Here is a 15,053-nt window from a genome sequence, read left to right as displayed (position 1 = left end):
TGTTACTGACTATACTTCTTTACTCAAGTAAATGTACCCATAACTACCAACAGTTTTAAAGAGTAACTGACCTCACTTTATATAAATAGAACAATAATGTCATTGTTAGCTAATGAATGTTTCTATGCTGAACAATGGCAAAATTACAGTTTTCATTGGTCCCTCTTCTTTAGAGAAGACCAGGAAATGATGGATACACAGATCGATAGGCACGCAATGACTCACGCCACCAAACACAGATTAAAACTAAAGTAACGAGCCTGTTTTGAAAATGTAAGAAGTAGAAAGTAGGTATTATAGTATTCAAAATGTAAGAAGTAAAAGTAAAGAGTCGTCAGAAAAATAAGTAGTGGAGTAAAGTACTGATACCAGAAAAACTTACTTAAGTACAGTAACAAAGTATTTGTACTCCACTACTTCCCACCTCTGATGATATGTTTCTTATAACTTCAGTACAGTTCTTAAAGGGGAAAATGTAGTGCAGATTGCTGTTTCATGAGCCATCAATCGCATCAAACGATCCTTATCAGCAGTAGTTTGTTCCAAAACTTCAGTGACATGATAACAGATGAGAAAGACCATGAGTTGTGGTTTAAAAGACCGGGGGAAAAGCAAGTAAGTGTAAACATTCCACCCTTCCCCGGATAAATCAAATACAAAATATTTGCACTCAATGGAAAGCCTTTCAAGAGGAGTTTGCTAGAAGTACGCCATTAAAAGGGCAACGCATTAAGCTAATTATAGTGGATTTCATTGCTCCATAACAGCATGCAATATGTTTCCATGTATGTACATCTGTTTAAAAATGAAATATTGGCCGTCTGTCGCGTATCTGCCAACCCACCTGGTTCTGAATAAACAGAGAATGGAAAGCAAGTACAAAGTTGTTTATCTGCCGCTCTCCATTCAACCTACATAAAGGTCAAATTGTATTCGCACCAGCATATATATATTGGAGATTAAATCTTCCTCAGATAACACCCGTCAGATCCGTATTGCATTAGTAAATCCACTACTGTTGCTGTTTATATTATTGTTGTTGTGAAATGATAAGTGATGCGGTGTGAGCAGCAGGATTTATGCTGCCTGAAGGTCAGCACTCGGGGGGCAGAGAGCCTTCAACTGTCTCTGGAGCCAACCAGAGGTTGTTGCCGCAACATCCAGCTCATCTTCAGGGAACAAAAAGTGTCAAATATGTCAAATCTCTGTCAGTGGAGGTCCCCGTGTAGCGCTGGTCTGGAGGATTGGGTGACGGGCTGAAGGACTGAACATCCAGGTTGTGGCTTTTAAGGTTCAACCGTGTTATTCTGGGACTTCATACCTTGATGTGAGTAAGTCTTGACTATCTGTGCATTTCCTTTTATTTGAAGCTTTGTGTTCAACACCTGCCATATAAGGGTATTCACTTCATCTGAGAACTCATTTTCATTCGGTAAAGGCACAGCACCATCTAGTGTTACTTCTAGTCATTTCACAATATGCCTGTTTTTACCTTGACATTTGAAATGATCTGTATGCTTTGCGGTGTTGGGTGAATAATGTCAACTCGTTATTGTGGTTAAATGACTTGTTTAAAATCCCTTCAAATATGTGACGGTTGGGTGTAAAAAGAGCTGCTTCAGCTTTGATCTCGATCCCTTTTCTGAGTCAATGTGCTGATTTTTAGCTAACTGGAAACTCTGAACGTTCTTCCTGAAACAGGCCTCTGAATTATTTTTACACAAAAAGCAGGACAGGGAATATAACTGCAATCATTTATTTGAGGCTCACTGGATTATGCAAAAACTTGAGGCGATATTGCCCTTGAGAAGACAAACATTTACATTGTTTTGTAACAGATAAAACATTCATCCAAAAGTTAATTGTTAACAACGTACAGATACATGGGATTGTGGATTAAAACTTAATGAAAGATTCTCCAAGAATACAACTTAATTGCACTATAATTCTGACCTATCTTTTAAAGATTCGGAATCTGGAAATATTCCATGCATTTCAAGAAATTAAATGTGCGGAAACCCTGGTGTTGAGAGTATAGCTGGCCCAATATGTAAGTTCTTTCAAGTCCTGCACTGAACAGTCAGACTTAAAGCCCCTGTCACACTGTCCCGAAATTGACACCCGATGGACACATGAATATGGAATTTCGCACAAAGATGGCCCCGAACCACACACGAAGGCAACATTTACATTACATTTAAGCCATACAACTGCAATGAAAGTACCAAAAACAATTATGTTAAAGTACTATGATACTGTACTGATATATTCAGACTTTGTTCTTTACTTTATCCGTCTTTATATATAGAAAATATTACGTTTTCTCCGTAATGTTGTTTCCATAACAACAACAACAACAACTTCCTGTCAACTGTCCTTGAAAATAATATATTATATCCTTTTTAGTTTCACAGAACACAAATTTTGTTATTTACATAATATGTTTAAATGATTTTGTTGTGCAATAAAACAACCCGATGGACACACGATAAAGGAAATGTTCAAATTCGGCTGTGATCGTAGCAACATCGGGCCATTCGTGAGGGCATCTTAAGCCATCGTATGACCACCGGTGGAGTTTCTCAGGCTCCGGCAGCAACTTCGTGAGCGGTGGCAAAATCTTTGGCATGCCAAAAAATTGCCGAAGGACCTTGCGAAGGTTCATTTCCGTGTTGAATTTGTGTGTCAATGTTGCCCTTCGTAAGGCCATCGTGAGGGCATCTTGTTATCATCGGTGCCATCGGGCATTCGCCCCGATCAGAGTGAGGGTGAATGCACCGATGATAACATGAAGATGACACGATTTGACAAGATGCCCTCACGAGTGCCTTACGAAGTTGCTGCTCACGAAGTTGCTGCCGGAGCCTGAGAAACTCCACCGGCGGTCATACGATGGCTTAGATGCCCTCACGAATGGCCCGATGTTGCTACGATCACAGCCGTATTTGAACATTTCCTTTATCGTGTGTCCATCGAGTGTCAATTTCGGGACAGTGTGACAGTGGCTTAACCGAAATAAAGAAAAGTGTACATCTCAAAATTCCAATAAAATCTTCCCAGCTTTCTACTGCACTGGCAACGATTCTTTTTTTCAAATGAAAAGGTTTTGGTGTTGCCATCTTACCTAAGACAGCCCTACAGAACCTTTTCTTTACAGCAGTTTTTTTTAGAAGCACTCTACACAGTCTCATTCTACTGTATTTCTACAGTAATATACTTTAAAGGACCCCCTACATTTGAAATGAAAAGAAACTACTGAATGTTAAGCAACAATTTGACAGGATTATCGTCATGAAGGTGGTCTGTGCATTGTGGAAATGAGGGTTGTGGTTCAGAAGGACAAGATGGTTCTCTGGATGATGTCGATACATTCGTGCATCTCGTCCTCTTTAATGATGAGGGGGGGGGCCAGGCGGATGATGTCCCCGTGCGTGGGCTTGGCCAGCAGTCCGTTGTCACGAAGGCGTAAGCACACCTCCCAGGCGTTATAGTCTGTGGGAAGTGTTCAAATATGGAAGTCAGATAAAGCAAGCTGCAAATCATTGTTTACACTTCAATTGTCTTACAAAGGACATTGTAGGAATGGCAAGTGTGAAGGTGCCGTAAATAAGGAGAAATCCACCCCAAAGTCAAATTCACTTTTAAATATGTTGGGAATCTCACTTTTTAAATTTGTATTTTTAAAACAGTTCATCCTAGAGATGGATAGCAAATAGCCCCAGTATAGTCCAGACTCCAAGAAAATGTTATCCAAGACACTAATTAAAATCAACCAAGCCTTCCTTTAAAAACATGACCGAATGACATCACAAATTGTTGTCTTGATGCTGATTTCCAGTACATATAGACAGCAATTTCATACTTGTATACTAGACTCAAACTCTAGTAGTTTAAATTGTGTGGGTTAGGATTGTTACTTTTGGTCTCTTTGATGACGACTGCGTTGAGGAGGCCTTTCCCTCTGACTGTTGTCACAATGTCTTTGGGCAGTTTGCTCAGCTCGCTCCGCAGCAGCTCTCCCATCTTCTGAGAGTTCTCTGCCAGCTTCTCCTCCTCAAGCACCTGCAAAATGAATCATTTCCAAAAATGTAACATGTGTACTTTTCTTCTGATGCTTAATAGTCTATGGAGGTAGCTGGGGCGGCTTTGGCTGAGGAGGTGGAGCAGTTGTCCACCAATCAGTGGATGGTTAGATCCCAAGCCCATCAGTCAACATGTCGAAATGTCAACATGTCAAAGTATCCTTGCGCAAGAGACTGGGCACTTATCAAAAATAGCTCCCAATGGTGTGTGAATGTTAGTCTCCCTGAGCAGGTTTCAACTTGGACGTCAGCCTGTATGGCACTGGCAGCCTTTGCCTCTGAAGCATGTGAGCAAACAGGTGATTGTTGTACACGTAAAAGTTCCTTTAGCTGTCGCAAAGAGTGGAAAAGCGCTGTATAAATGCTGTTCTATTTAACATTTAGCAGTAGAAGCTTTCAACTATTTTAACTTTATGGTATGTTGCATATTATAGTGTAAAGCAATAGAGGTTGTTTGAGGGTAGACAGGCAAGTACATTTTGGACACTGACCTCTAGTGCAGCCATGGCGACCTGACAGGCCACGGGGTTTCCTCCATATGTGGACCCGTGCTCTCCAGGCTTGATGGTCAGCATGATCTCATCATCACACAGCACAGCCGAAACCTGACGCACACAAACACAGACCAGTTCAATCAAAGGTTAAAGTTACATAACTAATCTGATTCATAATCTTGTCCAAAATAACTGGACTCTGGAATAATTGCAAAATAAATCTGAAATAGGGATGTTGATAACTTGATAAAGTGCTTACAGGGTAAACTCCTCCAGAAAGAGCTTTGCCCAGGACCACGATATCTGGGCGGACCTCCTCGTGGTCCACAGCCAGGCGCCGGCCGGTCCTCGCCAAGCCCGTCTGCACCTCGTCATCGATCCACAGCACCTGCACAAACATAAGAGGACTTTAATGGTCATTTTCACAGCAGGTTGCTACAGCGCTCGGTGTCTTGGTGTGACCCGTAGATTCCTTCACTTACAATGTGTAATAATAACTGATGGAGCTAGATTATTTTTTTAACCAGTTTAGCCCCAGGGGGCTCTAACTAGGGGAGATTGGGGGAATGAAAGTGAAATCAAGACAAAGTAGAGATACAATAGTTTTGGGGAATGTTACAGTTTTCCCGACTTCAGAGTCAGAAACTATAGTGCCATGAGACCTTTTTTATGTATTGGGATAATTTGGCTCAATTGTTCAGTGTCTATGGGATCCAATAACTTAATCATGATCCAATTGGCATTTAGGAATACAAAAACTAATCAAAACAAAGCAAGTAAACCATGGGGGCAAGGCACTTCTTTAGTGACTTTATGTTTATTTGATGTGAACAATGGAATTCTTCAGGTGTATGGATATCATATTTGAAAATGTGTACTGAAATCAAAAACACAAAATAGATTACCCCATGGTTGCAAAAAATGGCAGATCTACTAACGTTCATTAGCTGAGCAAAATAAACCTGTGTTATTTTTGGCACAATTGAACTTTGCTGCTCTCAACTTGAATTAAATGACTTTTCTTGTGAAAACAGGTCACCTGGAACTCTTCTCTACTTAAGTTTGTACAAGATAACAAAATACATAAAGGGCAAAAATGAAGCGCAGACTGCAGTTTTCCCTCAATTAATCTCCTGTTAAGGAGGAGAGTTTGTGCTTCATGTCTTTGAACTCCTAAGAGGAGACATTCATAATTACAAAATATATTTTTTCCATTTTTAGGAAAATACCATGCCCTAAAAGCTGTGCATGTGGTTATTAAACATGCAAAAAACAAACTACAAAATCTTGTTCCTAGATTGGTGTGCTGTACAACCTCAGTCCAGGAAGTAGATGGAAGATCTTTTTTGCATTTTCATTATTTTTGTGTGACTCACATTGTATTTGGTGCAAAGTTCTCTGACTGCGGTCAGGTAGCCCTTGTCTGGCACCACCACACCAGCCTCCCCCTGGATGGGCTCCACCATGAACGCAGCAACATTTGGGTCCTGAAGAGCTTTCTGGAGTAAAAAACAAACAAAAAACTAGACATTTCTTTCTGTTACCATAGGTAGCCCTTTCAATAAATACGAGCCGCTTTAGTCAATCCTTAGGGTTCCTATGTTAACATGGAAAAGCAAAAGCTTCAAAGATAACATATGTGTAGAAATATGCAACTGCAAAAGGTGATTGGACCCCTTTGTTTACATAGTGAAGGATTCATGTCTGCTTGTTCTGAGGAAGTTTAAGAATTAAACTTTTTTTTTTACCTTAAAAGTGGACCGCCAAATGTCCACATCAAAGTCTGTTTGCAGAATATATATATATAAAAAAAAAATGCATGCATGTTTTTTATGAAGCCTTTTTGTGACTCCAGAGGCAGCTGGGCAATTTCTTAAAAATTCCCTCAAGTGATAATGCTTGGGGCGGATGACTATACACCTGAAAATGAGTTGGAAAGATGCATTGATTAAAATAAGACATTCTCTCTGGGTTATTTTTGTTCCTCCAGGTTAGTCTTAGCCAGGAAAACATTGTGAATGCCGTGCAATAGAATAGAATAGAATCGGAGGGATGAAACCCTCTTTAATGGTTACACATGCAGAGCATACAGCACACAGTAAAATGTGTTCTCTGCTTTGAACCCATCCTAGACCAGGAGTCTAGTACTAGGAGCAGTGGGCAGCTATTGGGATCCACCCAGCAGAAACATGAACAGTGAAAATAAGCACAAGGAAACATTTGCTGCCTCTAACGTCAGTGTTTCCTCTTTAATGCCAGTAATAAAAGTTAACCAATGATCTTGCAGGTGAACTTTTCTTGTAGTTAGTTAGGTACGTTGTTTAAAGAGAGTCCAGAATCTGGTGAGTCTGGTTTGCTGTGGCTGAAACCTCACCCTTTAATTTAAGCGTTTTACAAGGCACTTGACAGCTGTGGTTGACACTTTTTCACAAATAAGCTGCTTGTGAGAGCGTGAAACTCTCACAGGTCATTCCACTGAACTGACACTGTGTTTAACAATGATATTCAAACAGAAACTAAAGCGACTGTGCGGTATGCAGATTGCATCAAAACCGATACCTCCAGTTCTGGGATGTTGTTGTAAGGGATGATTTCAAAGCCTGGCATGAAGGGACCAAAGCCTTCATAACTGCTGGGGTCTGTAGAGCTGGAGATGGCCGCCATGGTGCGGCCCCAGAAGTTTCCATCTAACAAACACGGAGTAAATGAGATGGAATATTCATCCTGCTGCTCTTAGTTTACATCGGATTAAGGCTGAGTTGGTAATGTATTGTGGTATTATCCTAAATGTAAAGGATCACTGTAAAAAAATGTGTATTTGTATAACATTTAACTCGGTATCTAAATGTACAATGTGATTCAGAGTGTTACCGTGAGGTTGTCATTTACTTCTGAAAAATATTCTCTGACAGCTTAAGTTTTAGAAGTATTGGACTCCATAACTGTTCCTATAACTAGTCTATTGAGACATATGGGTTACTTACCAGCAAAAACTATTTTGGCCTGGTTTTTGGGAACCCCCTTCACAGTGTAAGCCCACTTGCGGGCAAGCTTGCAGGCCGTCTCACCACCTTCAACCCCTAAATGTAACAAAAAATAATAATAATGTCAATACTCATACTGTAATAACCTCTTAAGGTGTTTCATACAATTATCCTTAGGCGTTTTCTGACTGTACCTGTATTCATGGGTAACACTTTGTCATAGCCAAACAAGCCTGTGACGTACTCCTCGTAGGCTCCCAGCACATTGTTGTAGAAGGCTCTGGAAGTCAGAGTGAGTTTGGAGGCCTGAGCATTGAGCGCAGCAATGATCTTTGGGTGGCAGTGGCCCTGGTTCACTGCACTGTAAGCACTCAGGAAGTCATAATACCGGTTGCCATCCACATCCCACACATAGATACCTGGAGTAAAGAAAATCAGGTTGATGATTAACAAGTGATGTTAAGCATGTTGAGACAGATGACCAGAGCCTACGGGCAACACAAATGCTGTGCTTTTCTATTAACCATTTTTTTTATTTAGTTGTCATACGACGCTCTTGACTCACCCTTCCCCCTCTCTAAGGCCACAGGCAAGGGGTGGTAGTTGTGCGCTCCATACTTGTCCTCTCGTGTGTAGATGTCCTCGGAAGTTAGCTGGCGGTCAAATTTGAGTTTGGACGCGGCAGTGGAGGCAGGACGTGTGCCAGAGTGGACACTTCGACTCAGAACGGGGGCGACACGGCTCAGGTTGCGGCTGAGGTGGAGAATCATTCCCTTTGTGGTTGTATGCTGCAAAGTCTATAATAAAAAGCAAGTACAACAACAAGAAAAAACTATTTAGATTGCATCAGTGCTGAATTTATGATAACAAATAGAGTTGCTCTGTTCGAAGCAGTACTCGAACAGCAAACAATAATTGATAAACATTTAGTTGATTCATTGGAAACTATGGTAATACTAAGCAAAGATGAAGCTCTAAACCTGTATAACCAGACTTTTAAATATACATGTTAATCCCATCATTGGCAGTGATGCTCTTACCCTGAATTAAACAGCACAAAACAAAGAAGTGCCTCTACAAAAAACACACACCGTTGCTACAAAAACATGGCTTGGCAGATCTGCTGATCAACAAATCTCTTTCATCGCAACACAATAGGGGATGAACATACTTTTGATGGATGTGGGTTGACAAAAGATTAACCTAAAGCAGCACGGAAACTCAACTTGGATGTTCCTGTCTTTTCTATTTGGTCGCTATCATAGTTTATGAAACTTCCATTCGTGGTTATCTGTTCCCTTGCTTCTGATCATTTATGGAATGCTACTTTCCAAATGTATCAATCAGAATGTGGTCTTCATAATGTGTTGGCACTGAGTGCTTGTGAGATTATCACACCATCTTTCACTAATGATTTTGGCATTTAAGTTAGATGGGAACATACATAGGCAAGTTTAATTCCCTGAAGCCAAACCCACTTTTCCAACTTTTACATCATGCAGTGACATAAATTGCAACACTGACTAGAAAGGAGTTGAAACATAGCCAATGGCTAACAGTGAGGATGACTTGGCTCTGGATGATCAATAACCTTGGAATGTGAATAAATAAACAGAGCAAACAGACAGCACCTGGCCTGTGCCACAAGGACAGTTTGTAGACTGTACAGAGTCAGACCCCCCTCTGGTCTTCGGATATGATTGGTTCCTAAGCTGCTGCCTCCTCCATACATCCACACACATTAACGTTACGTAAGAGCTATATAAAGACCACGAGTATGAGTTTCTATTAACTGATACCCTTGAAGCAGCTCCCAGAAACCAGCACTGCCCAATGTACTATTATATTATGTTAACATGCAGAATAATCTGAAATTCAACGTGACACCCAACGGCTTTGTGGATAACAAATGTTTCTCTGATAGAAGCTAACCAGACACAGGTGCTTCACGTCCGTTATTTAGAAACCGAGTAGCTAGCTAACGTTAGCCTGCAATTTCCTGATGCCAGGAATGAAATACCAAGAAAGGTTAGCAGAGAGGAGACATAAATGGAAGTGAAACGGTACCAGAAAGAAGTCAAGCGAAGATAAAACACTCTTGAATCGCGAGTGATGCCTGTGTTGTCCGGTGGATGAAGCAGATGGTTGGTTCCGGACCGGTGCGGATTATGATGTGCCTCTGCCTGGCTCTCTGCAGTGTTGCCAACTCCATAGTAAGGAAAGTAGCTATTGGCTGGAGATGGGTCTGGCTGCAGACCGCAGCAAGGAGGCGTATCGTATAGGGGCGGATCGTATAGGGGCGTTTCCTAACTTTTTTTATCCAATATAATAATGACACTCAGCAGAAATACATACTGTAGGTGGCAGTAATGCAACTTAAGGGATTCCAGCTGTTTTTATAAATCCTCGCAGAAGAATTCATTCGTTCTAGTGATAGGAATTCCGGCTTTTCTTGGTGAGTCGGATCATTTGGCTCGGCTCACCAAGAAGAGCCGGCTCCGAAAGGGAAAGGGATCCGCCCCTATACGATCCGCCTCCTTGCTGCAGTCTGCAGCCAGACTCTATTGATTGGCTGTCGGGAAAGTCGCCATAACTCGCTAAATGACGCCATCGCCTAATTTGCATATCATGTAATCACGGTAAAAAAACGTTCCACCCCCTTCAAGGATCAACACTTGAAACCACCAGAGTAAATCCAGACGACAGTAGATCAGAAATGTCTATATTAGAAAAAGTATAAATAGTTTTAGTAGTTTTAAGTAGAAATCTCCCTTACAATAAAGGCAGTATGGTATGCCCGTGTGTCATCTCCAATAAATGGCTTCAACCATCCTTTAAACTCAGGGTTTGATTCCCACTCCTTTCTGTACTTTTGTGAATACAGTTTAGACTGTGACATGATGACCTACGTGGACGTTTAGCTTGTCACAGAGAGGCACACACACAGTGGACGAGGTGATTAAGTGACTGAAGCTGTTGAGACGCGGGAGAGTGTGGCTGTCTCCTCTCTGCTCTGACTGCAGCTGAGTTGCTGCGGGAGGCAACTGTGAGTCTGCACACCTGTGAGTACTATGGGAGGGCTGAGGGGCTCACGGCAGCTCGTTAACTGCAGAACAATACGTGAGTCTCCAAACACCAGAAAAGTCCCTAATAACACCATTACAAGTCGTTAGATCAGTCGTTAGTCGCTTTTGACAAAAATAAGTAGCCGGAGGGTTTGGAAAGCCGCCGCATTTAACGACAAAGTCGCCAAGTTGGCGACACTGCCCGCAGCTCGTTCACTGCTGATTGCTGAACAATACGTGAGTCTCCAAACACCAGAAAAGTCCCTAGAAAGCCGCCAAATGTATCGACAAAGTCGCCAAGTTGGAAACACTAGGGCTGAAGTCGAATAGTCCATTTAGCTTAGGAACCTTCCTAAAGGAGTGAAATGACCCGGAAGTCCCTCAGTGGCAGCCATGATAAGTGCCGTTCGAATTCTCTAGAATGATGAGAATGATAGGAAAGGAGGTTTCAAACTTCCTTTATAACCTCCTTTAGCTTAGGAACCACTGGACCTCCCTAACCGACAGGAGAAGCGAAAATGCTGCCCCACAATGCCTTGCAGCCGCAGCATTTGCCGTCACTCAACAGTCGGCCGTTCACGGAAACAACCGATTATGACCGAGAAATTATATCATGAAAGTTACGGTGCTTATTAAGCTTTTTAAAACATAGGTGGTAAGTTGCCAAAGTGCTTTGTTTTGAACGTTCATCAGTATTATAATCAAAAAGAGAAATATGAACGTTAGTTTTCACTGAAGTTATCAAATAAAGTCAACATTTCAGTCTTTACTGAGCTGTGTGGGGTTTGTTCAACTTTTAAAAAGATGTTTGAATGGTGATATACAGTGATAGATGTTAAGGACTAACGTTTATAATAAATACATCTGTATTGATTTTAAGATCTTTAGTTCATACAATCATACGTATTGGGATCATTTGTATTAATGTGGACCGGAGGGAGAGGGTGACGAGCATAAATGTCACTTTCCTTTTGTATTTCAATTCCAACTTTGGTCCTGAAGAATATGTTTCTCTGTTGTCCACGTTCATAAAGCAAAGCAGCAGCATCAGAGCACGGTGCAGAGTCTCTAGATGAGTTCACAGTAGTCCCTCGTTCTTATTAAACATCCATGTTGTAGTCCGCTATAGAAAACTGTGGTTTCCATAGTTTCCCCACAGCAGCAGACGCACACAATGACGTCCGCTGGCGCATCATAAACACGTCGGATAGTGAAAGTGCATTCGGATTCTCTAAAGTACCGCAGTCTCTTCTCCTAAGTCCTTTTGAATTATCCTATCCACTATCCCTTAACCCCGTGACGTTTCACTCAGAGGTCAAGGAATAGACGATAGGGTTAGAATTTAGGAGCTGATCTTTAAACTATCCGACTGCAGCCTGGCTCTCTGGCTGCTGACTGGAGACCTGGCAACGCTTCGTGCGTCAGAGGACCCGCCCACTATGTTGCAACTTTCCCAACGATTGCATCGATCAATCAAAACTACCCCCCCGAAACATTTGCAGCAATAATAATCAATCACACTCATCACCAATTAAACCAGTGACACTGCATCGTCCAGTCATTTAATTTCAATTTAATTTCAAACCTTTATTTATACAGATAAAATCCCATTGAGATCATTGATCTCTTTTCCAAGGGAGACCTGTTCAAGTAGTTCCACATGAAACATAAAAGCATAAACAGAACAACAAAAGGACATCATCCAGCATCATTTACATAATTATCCACATAAACAGGTACCAATAGCTTCTGATTGAGTAGCATCCAACCGAGCTTTAAAAACATTTAGTGGCACCAGATTGTTCAGTTTCCATTTAATTTGAAGACTATTCCAAGACAGAGGAGCTGCGCATCTAAAAGCTGTCTTCCCTAAGACAGTCCTAGCAGTTGGCACATTTAATAAAACCACAGCATTCGATCTCAGGCAGTAGCCACTTACAATTTTCCATGAGATCAGGGAGCATATATAAGATGGAAGTTTCCCTAGCATGGCTTTGTATATAAAAATGTACCAGTGACTGAGCCTCCGTACAGTTAGTGAAAGCAAACCAGCCCTTGCATACAGGGTACAGTGATGGGTTAATGCTTTACAGTTTGTCACAAATCTTAGTGCACTGTGATACGCAGCATCTAACTTGACCAGGCAATTGGCAGGTGCATTCATATAGACCAGATCCCCATAGTCCAGCACAGGTACAAAGGTCACAGTGACTAGCCTTTTCCTGGCCTCAAGCGAGAAGCAGGACTTGTTCCTGTAGAATAAACCTAGCCTAACCCTCAGTTTTTTTAGCAGGTTATTGACATGAAGTTTAAAAGAGAGACAATCATCAAGCCAGATACCAAGGTATTTGTAACAGGCAACAACTTCAAGTTTTGTTCCTTGCGTAGTTACAATATCTAAAACAGGCTCTGGTGTCTTTTTTGCTTTTGAAAAGAGCATTACCTTGGTTTTATCCACATTTAAAAGAAGCTTTAATTCAGAGAACTGAGTCTGAATAGTGTTAAAAACAGCCTGTAATTTAACAACAGCCTCCTTAATGGTGGGACCTGCACAATACATCACAGTATCATCCGCATAAAAATGTAAAGTAGCTTCCTCCACATTATCACCTATACGCTGTTAATATATATGGAGAATAAAAGTGGTCCTAAAACAGAACCTTAAAAATACATTCACAGCCGCGGTATCAATTATAATAACTAAAAAAGAGCTAATTTCACTGCAGCATATTTTAGGGACTCACTGTGTCTGTAAGTATCATAAATACGGATACATTAATATTAATTGTTACCATATGAGTTCACATTAGGCTTGTTTGAGACACATTGCGGCTCGCCTCGAAAGTAGACGAGAGTAGCCGATCGCAGCCGGGGGAGGTGTCAAAAAGCTCGTCTTAAGTCGGACAGCTCGGACTCGGAGTCGGCTTGACTGGCTGAGTTTGCAATGGCGGAAATTGCGTTGGTGTTTTTCGTTGCAGATGAAGTGGATGCAATAGAAATCCCACATGTATTGTATGGAGAATGACATGATGATCCGCACACATGAAGCTTCATGAGCATGAATTGAACAGACCTGCTGCTGTGTTAATTCTTTAGCTGCCACTTTAAGCTTTATGATGTGTACAACATGGATGTAATTTGATTTAATCTTGCCATTTTAAATGATGTATTCAATAAATAAGGTTAAACCAAATCATTACATTACAATAGATTTTATTTTAATGATTTGGTTTAACTTAAAGAGAAACTTTATTGTTATTGCACATATTACAGGTACTGAGACAACGAAATGCAGTTTAGCTTCTAACCAGGTGCAACAAGCAGTGAAGTGGAAAGTAATGTACACAATCTACAGAATAACATATAGAATGAATTGAATGATGAATAAACAGTGCATGAATACACTAGATATCAGCCTGTGAGCAGTATGAACAGTGTGTATGAATATGCTAAGATATATAAAGTATGAAAACGGTAAGCAGTATAGTATAAAATATATAGATATTAATTTCATGATGATAAACATTGTGGAACAATGATGAAAAATGGGAATGGATGTGGCGACGTAAAACTGACACAAAACAACAATAAACTTTTGCCAGCCAATTGGAGAGTTTCATCAGCAGCACGTGGTAAAAACCACCAATGAGCGCTCAGCTCGAGATACCAGCGAGCCGTTTCCCATCAAGCATTTCGCTTCCGCAGCTCGTGGAGAGCAACTGCGCCAACTCGCCTCGCCTCGCTCTCAAGGCTGCGGGCGTCTTTGTCCCGCGAGATTTCAAAGTCTCATGTGGGCGAGCCTCCAGAGCAAGTCGGACAAATTAGAGGCTTCTCAATACTCAAATTTCCCCTCCTCGACTCCCCTCCTCGACTCCCCTCCTCGATACTTAGACCCGCCCACAGGAGATGCGAGCGGAGGACCGAGGAGGGGAACCGAGGAGAGAGGAGGGGAAGCAGCAGACGTTTAAAGAAATGAGAACTCCTCTCCTCTGAGCGGTCATATTAAAGCGACGTCCGTTCATTATTACGTGACAACAGCTGCATCAGCTGTCGAGTGTTTCGTCATATTTTATAATCTCTGTTAGATCAGCTGAACATTGTTCCCCCACATATTTACTTTGAGTTCATTGAGAGTGCGGTATAATGAGGCAATACCAGGCTACAGATGCGGACACACAGACACACATATATTTATATAAATATAAGCAATTTAAAGTATGAGAGCACTCTCATAATAACGTAACACAATCAGAGACTGGATATATCCCCCCCCCCCCCCCCCTCTCTCTGGTCGCTGAAATGGGGAATTGAAATTACGGGCCAAAAGTTGTATTTGCAAGTACTAAAAGTAAGGACATCAAACCAACTGAGACCCGTCTGTCCGCCGCACCTACACACAGTACAACACACACCTACACACTGTACCAC

General features: G+C 41.4%; 1 protein-coding gene across 1 annotated transcript; it reads right to left on the bottom strand.

The window, feature by feature from the left end:
- Positions 1 to 1,742: 1,742 nt before the first annotated feature.
- oat (ornithine aminotransferase) lies at positions 1,743 to 9,769 on the bottom strand. The gene is made up of 10 exons (XM_034107419.2): positions 9,628 to 9,769; positions 8,126 to 8,357; positions 7,755 to 7,979; positions 7,561 to 7,656; positions 7,136 to 7,263; positions 5,953 to 6,075; positions 4,836 to 4,964; positions 4,574 to 4,687; positions 3,918 to 4,062; positions 1,743 to 3,492 (listed from the first exon to the last, which is right to left on the bottom strand). The coding sequence occupies exons 2-10, from the start codon at positions 8,328 to 8,330 to the stop codon at positions 3,332 to 3,334; spliced, it is 1,326 nt and encodes a 441-aa protein (XP_033963310.1). The 5' UTR covers positions 8,331 to 8,357; positions 9,628 to 9,769; the 3' UTR covers positions 1,743 to 3,331.
- Between the last annotated feature and the right edge of the window lie 5,284 nt (positions 9,770 to 15,053).

Source organism: Pseudochaenichthys georgianus, chromosome 19 (genome assembly GCF_902827115.2).
Source record: "Pseudochaenichthys georgianus chromosome 19, fPseGeo1.2, whole genome shotgun sequence".
Classification (NCBI taxonomy): domain Eukaryota; kingdom Metazoa; phylum Chordata; class Actinopteri; order Perciformes; family Channichthyidae; genus Pseudochaenichthys; species Pseudochaenichthys georgianus.
Note: the sequence above shows the minus strand (reverse complement) of the source record. Positions and strands in the feature narration are given on the sequence as shown.